This window comes from Thermobia domestica, chromosome 9 (assembly GCF_964235325.1).
Source record: "Thermobia domestica chromosome 9, izTheDome1.hap1.1, whole genome shotgun sequence".
Classification (NCBI taxonomy): Eukaryota; Metazoa; Arthropoda; class Insecta; order Zygentoma; family Lepismatidae; genus Thermobia; species Thermobia domestica.
Window position 1 is genome coordinate 175,317,003 of NC_137462.1, and position 19,187 is coordinate 175,336,189.

Consider the following 19,187-nt stretch of genomic DNA (forward strand, 5'->3'; position numbering starts at 1 on the left):
GACGTAAAACTCAAAATTTCATTTCATTTCAATTCAGATTGCAGCAGTTCTGACTTGACAAACTCTTCGGATGGACAGCTTTTACAGCGATGAATCATGCACTCCTCATGTACAAACCAATTTTTGGAGCATACCCTTATAATCTTATATGTGTATGGCTTGTAGCATCAGCTTGACACTTTGATAATATTTACATACGCAGATAGAATGTATTCTACTGCTTACAGTGGTCACACCTCCTTGGGATGTAACTGGCAAAATTTAGAAAATCGATTTTTTTCTGTTGGATGTTTTCCTTAAAATATATAAAGATTTCCTTCAAGTTGAACAATAACAACCTCTTCTGCTTCAACTCCCTTCCATTCTCAGTCGGCACAGACACACAATCCTTTTTATCAGGACAAACTCGACTTATCATATAGGTAAAATTCTTGAAAACATTTTATAGTATCATTGGCTACACTTGTACCTTTTCTTTTGCCAGGTTTGGATAGAATACCTTCTTTGTGTCTTACCGTACGTGCTTGTCTAATCATGCATTCAGTTGTTTGAAAATATTCCATATTCTGTAGTATAGTCCATGAGTTAGGAACTAGAGTTAGTATTTGCATTTTATCTGGGATAGTAGATTCAGCGAATTTTCTCCTGAGGCCCTCCATCATTGTGTCACAGTCAGAACATGAGGAGGAACATGTAGTAGGTCTGCTGCGGTTTTAACTCATTTTGCACTTAAATCTAACAATTTCTTTATCATGTATGGTGTGCGCCTTTTTCTGGATAGTTTCTTAACTTCGGTGAACAGCCAACTGCAGTGAGGGAGGTGTTCAGTCCCTCCAGACACGTCCTTGGTTCAGAAAACATCTTCAGACTGTGAAGCACATATATCTTGCTCCGTTTCACTTGCAGTAAAAATATTTTGGTAGTATGTAATGCACAGTTTATGTCCTGGTGCAATGTTCAAATTTGTAAGGTTGACTTCCACAACATTTTCACTGTTATAGTTTTAAGAGATTTCTTTCGTGGTTTATGGGGATGCAGATTCAGAGGGTCACAACATCTTCTTTGCTTATGTTCATGTCTTGTGAGGTATTCTATCTTTTGACTCTCACAAATACTGTATGTAGTGAAGCAAAGTCACCTGTTTGATTCTGGACAAGTCTTGTTCTTAATTTAAGAAGTTTTTGGTTTTCTACACTTAAACTAGACACAGAGTACAATGGCTGTATCTCCACATGCTCACCACTACAAAGGAAACAAGTCTTCATTACCCACTCAGACAATGACAGCACTCACTGTACTATAGAAGTTTGGACTTGTTTCTCATGTAGCTAAGTATTGTTAATTACCCACAGATGGCAGAACTGAACGATGTACATTCTTCAAGATCTTGAAGCAAAAGAGGCTATTATTGATCACCTTAAAGAAAATCTTTACATATTTTAAGGAGAAACATTCACTAGAACATTATTGGATTTTCTTTTGCCAGTTACGTTCCAAGGATTGTGTGACCCTACATATCATCACAATGTCACGTTGATGCTGTAAGCAATTCATATAAAGATTATAAGGATATGCTCCAAAAATTAGTTCAAAGGAGACGAGAGAGTACATGTCTTTGCGAAAATACAGACTCTTCTAAAGCATCAGATAGCAACTAGGTAAGGGTACAATAAAATTGTGGTAATTTTATTGTCAGAAATAATATCTTTTTAAATTTTTTATGTTATTGTGTGTGTGTTGATAAGGTGATATATCAATTTTTTTTTTTTTTTACCATTTGGGATTCACCATTTAAAAAATTGTCATTTCGAGTGTTATTTTGATTAGTATTCTTGTCTATTTTACAAGATTTTTCTGAGATTTTTGGAGTTACGCATACAGAAATGACATTTTCGGTTCGTACAGACCTTCCACTTTCAATTAAGACCACAATCAGTACAATTGGTCAAATAGTTTTTGAGATACGGCTCTTTTTTCTGTCGTAGGGTGTTTTTTCAGAAACGGTCAATTTGGAGAAATTCGTCACTCTTTGAACACCCTGTATTTTCTGCAGTATCTATTTAAAAACTCTCATATTGCATTTCTGTTATCTAAGCCACACTACCTTTTAGTACAAAAAAATCAGCCAAATCTGTGACTATAAAGCAACAAATTTCCTTCAATCTGGTGAATTCATATGGAATGACCCAGTGCTTGTAGCCTTTGGTAAAAACAGTTGAAAAAAAAAAAGCTCCATAGTCTTTTATAATCTCTGCTATGTTAATTACGGGTTGAAAAAAGGTACCATAAAAAAGAACGAGTACACCCTTATATGCTAAAAGGGGTTTAAATGTTACTGTGTTGGAATATATGTTCGTACTCTTTACTCTCTGCTATGCTATATAGGAGTTGAAATTTCTATTATATACCATAACTTTATCTAATCTCTGGTATGTTAAATAGAGGTTGGAAGAGAATGAATACAATCCCATTATTCTCTGTTATGTATATATATATATATATATATATATATATATATATATATATATATATATATATATATATATATATATATATATATATATATATTGCTATGTTACATAGGGGTGTTGCGAAAATAGGTGTTCATAGTCTGTGTATTCTGATATGTTAGATAGGGGTTGAAAAAGAGAACGAATACACCCCCCATTATTCTCTGTTATGTTAGTAGCCTTTCTTATGTAATCTCTGCTATGTTACATAGGGGTTGATAGAAGGTACCCCTGGTCTTGTTTTCTCTGCTGTGTTAAATAGGGGTTAAAAAAATAAGCCATACTCTTTTATCAGCTCTGCTATTTTACATAGGGGGGTTGCGAAAAGTGGTCGTAAAAGAGTAACGAGTACATCCCCATTATTCTCTGCTGTGTGTGTAATTTTTGCTGTTACATAAGGGTTAAAAAAAGTAATCGTAAAAGAGAAAGAGTAAACCCCCCAAAAGGGGTCGTAAAACAGAACGAGTTTTCGGGGTGTTTGATTTTCCATTGCTGGGCGATACGTGTGACATGTTATATAGAAGTTGAAAAAGGGGGTCGTAAAAGAGAACAAAGGACTCAATTTCCCGACTCGTCCCTGGATCGTCCGGCACCGCGTATCAGGCGACACTGGGAAATTCGTTCTCTGCATCAGTCGGGGCTGACGAAATGGTTGTATGCTCAGTGGCCCAGAATCGGCACAATATTACTACTACTTCTGTAGATTAAAATTATGTTTTCTTCCCATCCCTTTTTTATTCTAAATTTTTAATAAAAATTCGTAGAAATGTTTCATTTAGAAATGCGTTACAGTTGAAACAAACAAGAAACAAGGAGTACTGGTACATGTTTTAGGTTGCTGAATGTTATTATGCCAAATATCGGGCTTCTATCCGATGGTTTGATAAGTAATACTTTGTGTAACCTCTTTATCAGAATATTTGTGTTCATGTTTAATTGTACCCATTAGTTATTCCCCTAAACCTTCAACTCGCTGTACGCTATAGGTTCAAGTCGTGATTAATTAAATGCTCTTATTGTTTACATTTAACTATTTTTTAATTTGCCTTCCGACTAATTTGTGATTATACAACTATTAATGCTCAAATCTAATATGAGTGTGATCTTTTAATGATAGTATTCTTCATGTGGCTTGGCGGTAAAGTTTGTTAAATACTGCTCTGTCCTAAAGGTAAACAGTAATACGTATGTATAATTTATATACTTTGTACATGTTAATGACAAGCAGCGATTGTTCACTACTGGGAATCAGCAATACTCATAGACTGATATGATTTTCTATTATAAGTTTGGAGATGAAATAATGTTGTACTTCTTCTTTCAGATCTGTTTCTGGTTGATTGAAAACAACTTCCGTGTCCTAATTGCTGCATGCGATACATTCAGAGCTGGAGCCGTAGAACAGTTACGTACTCACACCCGCCACTTAAATGCTCTTCATCCTCCAGAGAAACACAACGGCCTTCAGATGGTGCAGTTATATGAGAAAGGATATGGTAAGTTAAATTCTCCTGTTTCAGAGTAGGGTTGTTAATGGTAACGGAACCTATATGCGTAAATGGGCAAGGAACCTATAGGCATAGAACTGAAAGAAGAGAGTTCGATTATTTTATTTTATTTTATTTATTTTTTGTAACTGCTTCGGACCCGGTGCCGAAATCAGTTTTCCGAGAGAATTGTATTGGTTCGGGATCTGAAATCCACTCTTCGGGAACATTTTCATTTGCATTACCATTAACAGCCCTGCTTTTGGAAAGTAATTAAAGAATAGAGTTGGAGAATAATTCCAGAAAGGCTAACGGGAAATCAAACTCTGTTCTTGCTTCTTGGATAGATGCTGTAGGACTGAGCTATCGTCGATATGATTAGTCATTCTGTCTGTTTAGGGTTGTCAGACTACCCGATTTTCCGGGACAGTCCCGGTTTTCAATGAAAGAATTAACTGTCCCGAAAACGGCTTTCGGGACGCCTGTTTGTTCCGGTTTTCGTTCTTCAGATTGAGAAAAATTCAACCTAGAAGAACTAGTATGTTTCATTTAGTTTTCGGAAGATTTGTGTAGTCAATTAATTTTACTAAACAAACAAGGAGTTTGAAAATCACATCCATTATTTCGCCGTATGAGTTGTTTAGCTTCCAGAGGGGGGGGGGGGTTCAAAAATATTCAAGTCTGAGCATATGTTATGGAAATAATTTCTTGAATATCACTTACAGTAGAAAAGAAAGTCCTTTTCCCGGTGATGGGCTTTAACTACTAGTTATTTTATACTTCAATCGACAAAGCAGAGCTGCTTCATTGTTAGAACTTTAATCGACAATGGCAAGCACGTAGCCAAGATTTCGTAATAGGGGAGGGGGGTCCGTGACAAAATACTGTGGTTATCACACCAGGGGCTCGATCATTTTAAACTATTTTACTGGCAACATATATTGCTTCGTTTAGCCAGAATTTCGTAATGGGAGAGGGGCGTGACATGAAATAGTGTGATTAAACACAAGGGGGTCAATCAATCTAAACTATTTTACTGGCAACATACCCCTATTGATTTGTTAGGACAAGAAAATGAGGATATATTAGTAAGTATTTTAATAACAAACTAAAGAAATCTCGAGTAAAAGAATAGTAAAAAGTATTGAAAAAGATATAGTCTTCCGAAGTCATTCGAATTCGGTTCTTCTTGTCTTCTTTCTTCTTCTTTTTCTCATCTTCGTTTAATGCCATAAAGGATAGGAACGAGATCTCTTTCGGCAGTAAAGACATGCTATAAAGTTGATTAGTCTCCGCGAAATTGAAAATTTCTTTAACAAGTGTTACTGAAAGCTATATTGCCAGGCTCATATTATTGATGATTGTGGGCATTTCTTAAGTTCTACCTGAGAGTCTCTCTAAGTTTATCGATCGTCATTTGTAGTCCATATGATTATCATGGAGCTAGATGAAATTCGGAATGCTCCGTTACAATAATATCCATTTTTAACGTGACCTCTCCCCATTTCCTCCACGTAAAGCTCCTCACAGGAGAGAGTAACAAAACGCTTGCCTTAGCTCTATATTTTTAATGCTGATCCTTTATTTTCTCGTTTCTTTTTTGTTTCATCTTTCCTTAATTTTTTTCATTTCTGGTTCGAGGGAAGGGGGAGGTCCGGACTTCCCGGACCCACCCCTTGGCTACGTGCCTGAACAATGGCGATACTGCTCTCAGTCGCTTCTTGTTAACCGCGTTTGAACTGTATTTCGTCCTATCTGTCATCTTGAGGCACAATTTTACAATCAAGCGTTTTATCCAGTACAGCGGGTGTACTATGCATAATTGTGAAATGAAGTAAAGTGAGTTGAATTTCTTTATCGGTGTAGAGTGGAGTCAGCGTTCTTGTTTCACATTGCTGGTGTCTGATGTACAAAGTGTTTCCATCATGCCCAAGCGCAAGTGTTCTTTTCAGGAGAAATGTTCAGTGGAATAGTCGTTTATAAAACGAGGAAGAAAAGACCATAAAGTGAAGTGTAAAATGTGTAAGTATTACATTAATATAGCGCATGGGGAAAAATTGGATATCAAAGACCACGTAGCATGCGAAAAGCAGGGCTTACAGTGACAAAATTCATTGTTAGCGTCAGTATTTTTTGATTTGGAAATCGTACTAACTGCGCCTGTATATACATTACGACCTAGCGGAAAACAAGTTCAAGAAGTTTGCGGGGAATCTAGAATAAACCATAATTTTTGTCAGCAAAAACTTACACCGGTGGAAAAATAGCAAAACTCATGTTCTTGCGAAGGGGTATTTTAAGGTTTTGCTCGCTATATTACTTTCGCAAACTAACCCTACAATGCATGATTTTTTTTTTTTTTTTCGTGAAAAATAGTTGTGCAAGAGAAAACGAAAATGAATAACGGAAATACCGGTACGCTTAATAGTGCCATCAATGCGGAAACTGTGGAATTACAAGTAGCCTCGAACGTTCCCAACATGCATTAACAACTACATACCATTATGTAGGAAAGCACAAATTATTTACCACCATGACCCACATCTGACCCACTACGCATTGTAGGATTAATCTAAGAGTCCGAAAGATCTCTTAACATGTTTTATACAATTGATGGGAATAATTTGCTTCATTTCTCGACAATTCACTGTAAGAAGATTATAAAGAGTAGGAGGTTATAAAGAGAAGGCTATTGTAAGAATAATATGGAAGGTTACCTGAGAGTCTGTCGCGTTTAGATCCGTAGTCTTCCATTCAAGTTTCATTTGAAATCCCACTTTAACGATTACAGAACCCAGTAACATAATAATATACTTTTCCATATGTGGATAAGTATTTCTAAAGATACTGTTCGCGCATTCATTAATTTTGCATTTATATTTTTCCCTTTATCTGATAAAATTCAGTAATTTTCAGGTTAAAATTCCGTAACAATTTGCTCTAGTACAAGAAGTGGCAGTTCAACACATAAAGGTGTGTGTCTTATTTAATTTTGATACTGGATTTTTTTTCTGCCAAACTTTTGGGAAGCCTGCGTAAGCCTTTAAAGGGATTCACTTTTTGTTTATTGTTCTGAATTTAGGAATGTATTTTTTTCTTGCTAAATATTAAATTTGTTTTTTTTAGGGTAGTGTTTCTGACTAGGTGATGACACAGCAAAGAAAAAAGTGTCTCTTCAATCATAAATGGGACGGTGTGTCGTGATTGGCGCAATATTTAGTACATGTTAAACATCACAAATCGGAATTCTGAATAAGGGATGCCAGGCACCTTTATTGTGTTACCATTTCACATTTTTTATACATCCCTTGTGAGGTTTCATTAGAATGAACTGAAAAATTGTGAGTGAACTGAAAATGTATAGAATGTACTGAGAAAAAAAAAATGAAAAAGACGGGTTTCTGACCAAATAAATAGTAACCCTGACCTTATAGAGCCTATATAGCCTAAGATGGGTGTCCCGATTTTTCGTTTACAAAATGTGGTAACCCTATGTCTGTTTCTTTTCCCTTGCTTCGCGACTAAACAAATAGCCTTGTGCGATCATTTTGTATTTGCAGTTTGCATTCTGCATATTTTTCTGCTTCTGATGTGCAGTACGCTTAGATGTTTAATTATTATTTTAACTTTAATTACTGCACATCGAAGGCAAAAATCGCACACATCACATCACAGAGCATTGCATGTACCAAATAATTATTAAGAGTTGTTTTAGGGTACTGTTACACCAAAATTTCCTCTTTAATCTTTCCCTACTTCTCCTTCAATGGGATGAAAAAAAGCAAAACAAAACCTTGTTTTAAATTGGAAGCTGGTGATACTGGATACTGAATCAATGTTTATATCTTCTTTCCTTTTGCAAAAAAAGATTTTTTTTTTCAGTGGAGGATCAAGTGGACAGCTCACTAATTGCCTACTCACACACATGCACATATAGCAGTTGTGCTTGTACAGTGATATTTCAAGCAGGGTTGCAGGATATTTACTGCTATATGCTGTTACTGCCTGAACCGCAGAGAACTTCGAACGTTTTTGCTGCCAACCCTGATTTGCCTCTGAGTGAGGAAATTGATCGCTAAACTGCATAAAGACGGTGTTCTATGAAAAATGAAGGGTGATACGAGACAGGAAACTTGAAAGGGAAGGGAGGATGTAGCAAAATTTCGGTATAATTGTATCCTTAAATAATCGTATCACTTTGATATTAGTTTTTATTTGAATTCTGCTGAATTTTTAATCAAATTTTAATGTCGGTTTTTCATACCAGTATTCAGAAACCTCGTACAAGTAGTAGCCTATGTGCGTTACTGTTAGGAGAACACAAACAGTGATAGGTACAATATTCTACTTCTAAGCAGTGTAATTTTTACATATACGATAAATAATAAGTAATCTTCTATACGCCATTGTCTATAAATGAGAAAATAAATTCAACTTGCCTAGCGTATGTTCCTTTTATTTAAATCCTAATAATTTCGATGCCTATGCCGGCAGCCAGGCATCGACATAATTCTTAAGGACATAATTCTTAAGTGTTTAAATCATGTCTTCACATGATAGTTTTATCCATTATTTGACAAACACAACTTCAAGTCACTGTTGAAATCCGTTGTCAACTAATGGAGAAAACCATCATGTGAAGACACGATTTAAGCACTCAACGATTACGTACTCGAAAGATGTCTGATTGCTGAAATAAGCATCAAAATTATTAAAATTTAAATAAAAGGAACATACGTGCAATTTCTTTCATTTGCTTAACTAAATAATCTGTTCTAGCAGAAGAATGGCCATAAGTTATTGTTGGGAACGAATAATCTAATTTTTAACGCCATAAAAATTCGATTTTCTCGAACACTACACATAATTTATTGTCAGGAATCTCATATTGTTCATTTCGATGTGTTGATAATGTCTTATATTCAGACAATATTATACCTAAACAAAACTTAACGAAAGAGTGATCATAACTAAAGAAAGAGTAATCATAATTTTGAGTTATATCTTGATAACCATATCCTGTACTGCCATCTTGTGAGTGTCATAATGAAAAGGTTGATTGATTAATAATGTGCACTTCAATATCAGTGTCATCTTAATATGATAGGCTTCCAAAGAAATTGTTTTCTCTAAAACTGCGCATTAGGATTTACATTCTCTTATACAATTTTCTTCAGTTCAATGAAACCTATCGTGTGGTATTATTTGGATATATTACACTAGTTAACAAATTTAAACTTTTTGTTTGTTACATGAGAAAAATCACCTGATCTGAAAGGAACTTTTTGCGCTGAATTCGAATATGCACTCGGTTTCTCTCCATCACGTACAGTTTTCCCGTAACAGAGGGATTTTCGGGAAATTCCCTCAAAAAATTTCCCTTTTTCAGATATTTTATTCCCCTAGCTCCTGTCCCCTTACATATAGTAACATAGAAATTATACCTAAGTATACCTTGATTTATATTTAATAAACCCTAAAAGTTTCGTAAAAATCGCTTTGTTCTTTCTAGAGAAATAAATATATTTGTATGTATACTGTGTGCACTGTTTATTGCACCTGATAGTAATGCTTTCAGATCTCCTGAGTTGGGGTAAAAACGATTTGCTTTATTACTACAAACACAGACATAAAAATGAATATTTACAATAGTCAACAACACACTTTCCCCCCTCCCGGTATCGTTTCCCCCCTCCCTCCGCGCATTTCTTTCTTTCTTGTATTCTTGACACCTGGTGAGGGAGTTTTGTACATTTTTATATTGACGTGTGGTTTAACACTACTTCACTTTCAAAGTTGTCTTTGCTGCTAAGAGTGCTTTCATGTTTGATCTTAACGGCATTATACCCAACTAAGACCAGAAGTTTAGTTTGTGATCAGTACAATGGCGTCAAGAGGACGGCGTTCGTGTGTTAACTCACCAAATAGTTTTTGTTATGTGTGTGGCTAGTTTGTAGTTAAAGGGCAGTGTAGATCCATTACGCCATCGGTGAAACTAGCATATTATATATATTTCGGATGTCGAGTGGGAGATCAGGACAAAACTTGGGCACCCAACATAATTTGTGCGTCGTGCTACGTCACTTTACTTGCATGGGCCAAAGGGAAACGGAGGTTCATGAAATTTGCTGTACCAATGGTGTGGAGAGAACCCACCAACCATCTGGATGATTGTTATTTTTGTCTCACAGTAGTTAAGGGACATTCTAAAAAAAAGCAAATACACAATAAGTTATCCCAACGTTAAATCCGCAATTAGACCTATTCCGCACGGGGATGAACTTCCACTTCCCGAGCCCCCTACCAACTGGGAAGAGATATGGCCAAAAGACTCTGATGATGATCATGACCTTGATGAACCATCGACATCAACATGTACATCCAAGGATCCAACGTTCATCTCTGACTGTGTTCGCGAGCCACATTTCATCCGGCAATGTGAACTTAATGACCTAGTCCGTGATTTGCACCTGACAAAACAAGAGGCGGAACTTCTGGGATCAAGGCTCCAGCAGTGGAACTTATTGGATGCAGAAACGAACATATCAGTGTACAGGAAAAGGCATGTTAAATTTTCAAGCTATTTCTCAATGCAAGATAATGTGTGCGTATGTACGGATATAAATGGGTTGATGGCGGAGCTAGGAATTCCTTACGTTCCAGAAGAATGGAGGTTATTTATCGACGCGTCAAAGGTCAGCCTTAAAGCTGTCCTTTTACATAATGGAAATAAAAAACCTTCTATACCACTTGCGCACTCAGTGAAGATTAAGGAATCCTATGACACCATGTCAACTTTGCTAAATCTTATAAATTACAAGGACCATTGTTGGCAAATATGTTGTGATCTCAAGGTAGTTGGTATTTTATTAGGACTGCAGTGCGGTTACACGAAGTACCAATGTTTTTTATGTTTATGGGATAGCCGAGCTGATGACAAACATTATGAAGTGAAGGAATGGGAACCTAGAGTGAATTACGTACCTGGAGAATGCAACGTCAAATACGCTCCTTTGGTAGATCCTAATAAGATATTACTACCGCCACTTCATATCAAGTTAGGACTTACGAAAAACTTTGTCAAAGCCATGGACACATCTGGTGAAGGTTTCAAGTATTTGCGAGATAAGTTCCCTAACCTGACTGATGCTAAGATTTCAGCGGGAGTGTTTATTGGTCCCCAAATTAGGAAATTAATGCTTGATGATAGCTTTGACAGCAAGTTAAACAGTGCTGAGCTAGCTGCCTGGACAGCATTTAAGTGTGTTGTGCGCAACTTTCTGGGCAATAACAAAGCTGAGAGTTACACAGAAATCGTACAGGACATGATACAGAAATACAAAGAGTTGGGTTGTAGGATGTCTTTAAAAATCCACTTTTTGCACTCCCACCTCAGCTTCTTTCCTGCTAACCTAGGTGCTCTCAGCGACGAACAGGGGGAAAGATTCCATCAAGATATAATGGCAATGGAGAAAAGGTACCAGGGACGATGGGATCCTTCAATGATGGGGGACTATTGTTGGGGTCTTGTTAGAGAATGCAACATTTCTTACAAAAGAAGGAAGTAGTGTACGTTTTTGTAACCCAATGGAAGTTTCATATATTGTGATAGTTTTGATTGTCTTTTCATGACCTTTTGGTACATTTGTATTATTGTTTATTGTAAATTGTCACACTTGTAAATTATACTGTATTATATTTTATATATGTGTTTGTGGTAATAAAGCAAAACGTTTTACCTCAACTTAAGAGATCTGAAAGCATTACTATAAGGTGCAATAAACAGTACACACAGTATACATACAAACATATTTATTTCTCTAGAAAGAATAAAGCGATTATTACGAAACTTGGAGGGTTTGTTAAATATGAATCAAAGTATACTTAGGTATAATTTCTATGTTAGTATATGCAAGGGGACAAGATCTTGGGGTGTAAAATAAACGAAAAGGGAAATTTTTGAGGGATTTTCCCGAAAATCCCTCTGTTACGGGAAAATCGTACGTGATGGAGAAAAACCGAGTGCATATTCGAATTCAGCGCAAAAAGTTCCTTTAAGAACAGGTATTTCCTTTTATGTAACAAAACCTTTGTTAACTAGTGTTATTTTTCGTTAAATGGTAATAATATTCTTGTTTTCCAATCTTAAGAATACCTGCATCATAAACAGGCGAAATATCAGGTCGACGAGTCTTCAGTCTCGATAGTTTATACACTTTCCGTTATTCATTATCTATTTGTTTATAGGAAAAGATGCAGCTGGAATAGCAATGGAAGCCATTAATTTTGCTCGAGATTCCAGGATAGACGTGGTGCTTGTTGATACCGCAGGCAGAATGCAGGACAATGAACCGCTCATGAGAGCTTTGGCTAAGGTATCGTAACTTTTTTTTAAAATCGCATATTCGTCTATGTTTTTGGATTCTCCTAACGTATTTTGTTTCTCTTTGAGATTTGATTGCAACTCGATAAAAAAAATATTTTGACTCATTTTTTAGACTGACACTCTACAAAGGATATGAATGCGATTATATTATAACTAGTTGTGCCCTTACAAACCAGGTGTTTTTTAATATGGAAAAATAATAGCACTTGCTTCACGAAAATATTCTTCAATAAGCTATTGAGTTGCTCAGATGATAATTGAGTTTTATTCGTAATGCCACTAAGAACTTTAAAAAATTCGTATTGTATAATAAACTGTATTTTGTTAATCGTTTTTAGTGTACTAGATAAATTATATATTCATTTTAACATTACGTTGTAAGCAATGCTGTGGAGTAGCTTCTGCTGTTACCTCTGCACTGCTTCCCACGTGTTTCTTTTAATCATTTACTTGTGTAGTAATCATAATAAGATAGTGCTGTGTAATAAGAAAAAAGTGGAGTTGGACAATTGTGAAAAACGTACAGTTTTAGTAGAAATATGATTAATGACATTATTATGTCTACAATAAGTGAGATAGTGCTTTTGGAATGGCAGTTGTAATTAAGGAATATGCCGCAACAATGCCAACTAAACTACATTTATTGCCTCAATCCGTTTTTCGTTTATTGATTGATGCATAATCCGCAGTCACCAATATTGCTGTATTGGTGCTATTCCGAGAGAGAAAAAATGAATGTTCACGTTGTAAGTTTTTTTTTTCATTCATTTTTCCAAATCCAACGGAGGCTCTGTTACGTTAAATGATCTTACCAAACTCAGTCTCATGATCATTCTTATATGCAGTCGTCTACATTGTATCTGGAAGTTGCTGCTGCATATCCAATGCTATCTTGGGTAATAGAAGTCCCTCGTGGCTAAGCGGTTAGCTTACGCACCTTTGGCGTGGGAGATACGGATTCGATTCTCGGCTGGAGCTCTTGTGGTTCGGATCCCACGTTAAGCTGTAGGTCCACGTCTCATATAGCCTCGCTGCTGAAAGAGACGCTAAACTAAAATCAAATCTTGGCTGTTGGCGTAAGCTCGGACTCGTGATTCTTAACTGAAATGAAAAAATTAAGTAGCTTCAAGTTTTGTTAGAATCACCAGTTCTCTCTACAAATGTATGATAGCACAATACATGCACTTCAGACGTGTAACTATATTTCTAACTTGCCATTTAGATGTAATAGCAGTTCACTAAGTTGGCAAACCACCTTGGGAAACTGCAATCAGTTCGCGGGCAGCTCCAAAAGAGAACAGATCATTTCCTCGCTCTTCATTGAAAACAAACAAGTTGTGTAAAATACAGGCACGTCATTCAGTATTTACCTGAAGACCAGCACAGAGGAATCGTCTTTATGAATGAGAAAATTTTCAAAATCATACAGGCCTTCTAGCTGCCAACATGACATTGTGTATTCGTCGATCTCTCTCCCTCGCTCATTGCTCACTAGAAAGCTCTGAGAATTCATTATTCCGTCTCAGCCATGGTTGGAAAGACGTGTCGTTTAACAGTAGAGTTCTCTCGTGGTTATACGGTTAGCGTACATGTCCTTGGCACGTGACCTGGTTATGTTCCCTGTGGGATCGCAAGTTGTTTGGATTCCACATTAAGTTGTAGGTCCAGGTTTCATATAGTTTCGCTGCTGCAAGGAACGCTAAACTAAAACCCAAATACCGTCATATGACAGTACTACTCAGCTGCATTTTGTGACCAAAGACCGAAGAATGAAAACTTCGGCAAAAGCATATCGGAGCCAATCGTTAAGAGTCTTATCATCATCGTCTTGGGCTTTCATCAGAACTCTGTGCCGGTCCACAAAGTAAGGATGGCTAGAAGGAATTACTTCAAAGGAATGTATCCGATCTCATTACTCGTAATGACTGCCCTTCTGCGGTTCCAACCCTTTATCCATTATTACTAATGCACCTAATCGCAATAACGTCAACCTGAGGTTCCCATTGGTTAAAGCAAAAGCACGTTTTCCATTCAAGATCGTACATACTTTGATTGAGTGCCCCCAAAGATTTGGGATTCCGTAAAGGCCCGTGACTACCATTTTGAAAATTGTACCATTTGATTATTGTTAGCCTTCACGCGACTTGAGGTAAAATAGTGAAAGAAATTTACGATATCAAGATTTGTGTCTTCGTAATTTTAAAAAATGCACTCTCTCAGAATTATACGATTAGATAATTTCATTTTCAATTTATCTTCAAAATGAGGAAAGAATATAATAGACCACAGCTTAACGATCATAGTTTTTATGTATTTTGCAACATATTTGTCAGACGAAATCGGATTTGTTCTTTCTTCGCTACTCACTTCGAAATTTAGAATATAAAACATAGGGAAAGTACTTTAAAAAATTCTAGAGTATAAATTCAGTTTGGAATACAGAAAATATTATTTTATTATATATTATGTACATAGCTACTATATGGTGTTCTGTAATTAGAAATATCCCAGCCCCCGCAAAGTGAACTTTATGGTGGACAAACACCGTGTGCGTGGGTTTTCTCGGGGTTCTCCCGTTTCCTCCCACTTTCTTCATTCCACCATTTTATACATTATTCATCATCACTGTCTCCTTTTGCCTAACCGGCATAAGCGTGGGACGTAAAACTCAAAGATTTCATTTCAATTTTCTGTAATTAGAAAAATACATTGCTATTGCGGAATACAGTAATTGTTAATTTATTTTGCAGCTGATTAAGGTAAATGAACCTGATTTGGTGCTGTTTGTGGGTGAAGCTTTAGTAGGCAATGAAGCTGTAGATCAGCTTGTGAAATTCAATCAGGCTTTGGCGGATTTCTCATCATCAACCAATCCTCATCTCATAGATGGCATTGTCTTAACAAAGTTTGATACCATCGATGACAAGGTGAGTGTTACTTAAAATTAATTAATTAATTAATGTAAAACAGGCACACTTTAAAGTTTCTTAAAGAACCTAAGGAACACCTATTTAAATTTATGGACATAGAGGTGTGTGAGAAATTTTAAAGTATTCAAATTGAATTGTTATTTTTCCTTATCATTTCGTATCCTCATCTCTAATCCCCTTAAAAAATTGGTTAGAATATTATAGTAAAAAGTTCCTTCCTTTGAAAATATTTTGGAAATGTATGTATTTACTGTAATTGTGGGAGCTTCCTTGTGGCTAAGCGGTTAGCGTATGCGCGTGTGGTGTCACAGACCTGGGTGGGAGCTTACGTGATTCGGATTCCAGGTTAAGCTGTAGGTCTATGTATCTTATAGCCTCGCTGCTGAAAGCGGTGCTAAACTCGAAATCAAACCAAACTGTAATTTTGGGTTTATCAACTCAAGATTACCGTTATAAAGTTTTGTGTGTATCCTGGTCGATGGGCCTACAATGTATTAGGGACTTCGGATTCGATCCGGAGATAATTTAGGCAAGGATATCATTTGCAAATCTAATAAAAGTGAAAATCGTACCTTAAATGCTTCCACTGTTAAAAACACTACTGATGGTGACGCTAGACATAGTCGTAGGCAAGAGGGCAAGGAAAACGTAATAAAACGGATAGCAGGCTTCATCTACATAGTAGAATGTCCAAGCTATGTATCAGTTTGGTGCTTGTTTGTTTTCCTGGTATATTCCTCTGTCCTAGTAATAAGAATAGAGATCATCTTCGGCTATATATTTTGATTTTGAAACAGTGCTTTCAGTAGTAGTTGACAGCAGCTCTAATTGAAGCTTTACATTGATTTACTAATTAAGCTAATACCTTTTGTGTGTGATCATTCTTGCTGTTGACATTGAGATTATTTTGTTCCAGTTTTAATAGATGAGCATATAAAAATCTGTATCTAAGTATAATGAAAAATTAAATATTAAATTTAAGTCTTACGGTTATGCCCTTTAGGCTAAAAGAGACGGATTGTTTATGAAAGTTAATTATTTTGAAAGGAAACGGAAGGACCCCAGAAAATCCACGGGTATGATGATGTCCTCCACAAACTCTCATGGTCTGAGATCGAAACAGGACCTCTCGCACTAGAGGTGAACGCTCTACCACTGAGCCACCGTAACGTATCTAAGTATTAATTAAAAAAGAAGAAGAAGAAGAAGGTGAAGTGTGCTTGGGTCAGATGTCAGATTTTAAATTCATGGGTAGGATCGGGGATCTGGGTAGGAGTAACAATCCAACTCGTAAATAGTCAAGGGTTTTTGCTAAGCTCACCCCCACGTTTTTTAAAGCTTAGTAATTACCTTAAAGACAGTGAACATCTAAAATTTAGAAAGTAAAGTAAATAGTACTTGCAAAAGTGGGGGTGGACTTATTACATGAAGTAGCAATTGTTTTCAAGACCTTTTAAATAGTGTATAATATCATAATAAATATTTGGGTGTATATATAAATAGTGTATAATATAATAATATTCTGACATTATTATTCTTAATATTTTTACTATTTTCATTTTTATTATTTTCATTTATAAATTTCTGTTTTACTTAGTATTATTATTCTAATATAATAATATAACAATTATGTACATCTCCTATAATTGGAGAGATATCTCTGTTGGAGAAAATAAATAAATAAACTGTGCACCTAAATTTCTTATTTGTAAGAAAGGGTTTGAAAATATTTATGGGTTCATTTAATATAATTTTGTAGATACTGCTTGCTTTCTCCATTTTTCTATATTTTAAAAAAATGGGGGTGGGCGTAAGAGAGAACCTTAACTTGAATTGAAAAATAAAATAGATTTTCTCTTAATTCTTGTAGAAACCGTATAATATCAAACTTTTGAATTTTTGCTCTGTTCTGATCTTGATAAAGAAAAAAAAAAAGAATGAAAAGGAACAAATTTATCAGAATAGATAGTGCCAAAAGAGACCTGAACCTATGTACTGCAAGGGTTTTACATGAATTAAAATTGAGAATAAATTAGGTTAGTAAAATTTCTGAGCATACTTTCATTCCGAGTGAATAGTTCGTATTCAGTGTGGCATTGTATTTAGTTTTATTCACTTATGAATATTTGTGCCAAGGAAGATAAATGTTCTTTATTCTTAGGTTTTGAACAATGACTGAGTGACTGTGTAAGTTGCATATGATATAAACAGAGTAATGTATTAATATTCGAATATTTTGTACTAAAATTTTATTCAATGCGATCTGACAATAACTTTTGTGCAATTTCAGGTTGGAGCTGCAATTTCAATGACTTACATTACTGGCCAGCCAATAGTATTTGTTGGAACAGGACAAACATATACAGATCTTAAGTCTCTCAATGCAAAGGCTGTGGTGCATGCTTTGATGAAATAATTTACAATTAATAGTACTTTATCAACTAGTACTTTTCGTGATTTTTTTTCTTCCTTTTTTAAAAAAACGAAAGAAAAGCTAAAATGGTCTTTGTTATCATTTTAATGAAAAGTCTATGAAATAAGAAAAGAAACAAACCATTTTTAAACAAATCTTAAGCTACTTATAGAACATGCATGGGAGTAAATGTAATACAAAATTTTTAAAGTAATGTTTTTTGAGATTTTTAAATGCAATTGCTTCAGAACAGCAATTGTAGTTCAACACTTTATCTGATATTGTAATTACCCTTTTTCTTAATATTCACAATGGTGGTGGAAAAAATTAACCTATTATACAGCAACTAAAGAAGTGGATGCCACGGAATGTTCCTCTACGTAGCTGCTATTCTGTTGGCACATTATTAGAATGGTAACTCTTTTCTAATCTAAAATCATGTGAAAATATGTTTATTTATTATATTCTCTCCTTCTCTATCTGTCTTTCTGGGAATATGGTAACATTGAACTATGAGACCTCTCTTTTATTAACGTAGAAGTTTCGAGGAGTATTACCAATTGTGAAGAAAAGTAGAGATTGTTAAAACTGTTATATCAGTTAAACAATGTATGTAACGCGTTGAGACATTGGTACACCGCGTTGTGAATTATCTATAGTATTTTGTACAGTGTTTGACAAAGATGGGTATTTTCGGAATAAAAAAATACGTTACGGATCCAAGTGTTTTCTGTGTATTCTCCTTAACCAATTTACAATGGTATCAGAATAGTTGCTCCAGATTATTTATTTAGTTTATGCAGGTTGCATGCGATCTGCAGCGTTGTTTCTTACGGATTTCTTCTTTTTTAAATCTATAAAACAAAATTTGTATGCTTACTGAGAGTTTAGTGAGGCATTTTTTCTTTATTTTTATTTTTTGAAGTCGAGAACAATTTTTGCGGGATATTACGAAAGTGGAGTCATGGGAAGTTGTATAGAAAATGTTCGACATGACTCCTGTTATTTGTAACATACAGAGTCAATGCTACCATAACTTGGTTGATGATTGTACATACAATCAATCTGTTGACAAGTATGCATGATTTTGGATGTCAGCCACTGCGAAGATGAAATAATAATTAAAAAAAAAAAAATCAATATTCCATACTTTCGGCTCATCTTATATGGTGTCATAGAATTAAAGTATTTATTACTATCCTTGGGTTATATATAAGGATAAGCCAATTTATAAGTCGCAAAATAAAATATCTTCGAATTGATGCGGTATGAAATTGATTAATGAATATCACTACAGGGTTCCGACTGGTCTGGGAAGTCTGGGAAAAAGACTGGAAATCAGGGAAAGTCAGGGAATTTTTATTATAAAATATATTTTTCTAACATTAATTGTACACCAATTTCAGCTTAGCCAACTATTAATGATCACAGTATGGAACATTACTCACAAGGAAGGGTCAC

The 19,187-nt window shown here is 35.4% G+C and overlaps 1 protein-coding gene across 1 annotated transcript in view; it reads left to right on the forward strand.

The window, feature by feature from the left end:
- SrpRalpha (signal recognition particle receptor alpha) overlaps positions 1-18,444 on the forward strand; it is a gene marked incomplete in the record, with an annotated part of 62,172 nt that extends 43,728 nt beyond the window's left edge. Inside the window, 4 exon segments of the mRNA XM_081725485.1 lie at positions 3,835-4,006; positions 12,245-12,372; positions 15,134-15,310; positions 17,604-18,444. Of these exon segments, the coding sequence (XP_081581611.1) occupies positions 3,835-4,006; positions 12,245-12,372; positions 15,134-15,310; positions 17,604-17,729 (603 nt within the window).
- Between the last annotated feature and the right edge of the window lie 743 nt (positions 18,445-19,187).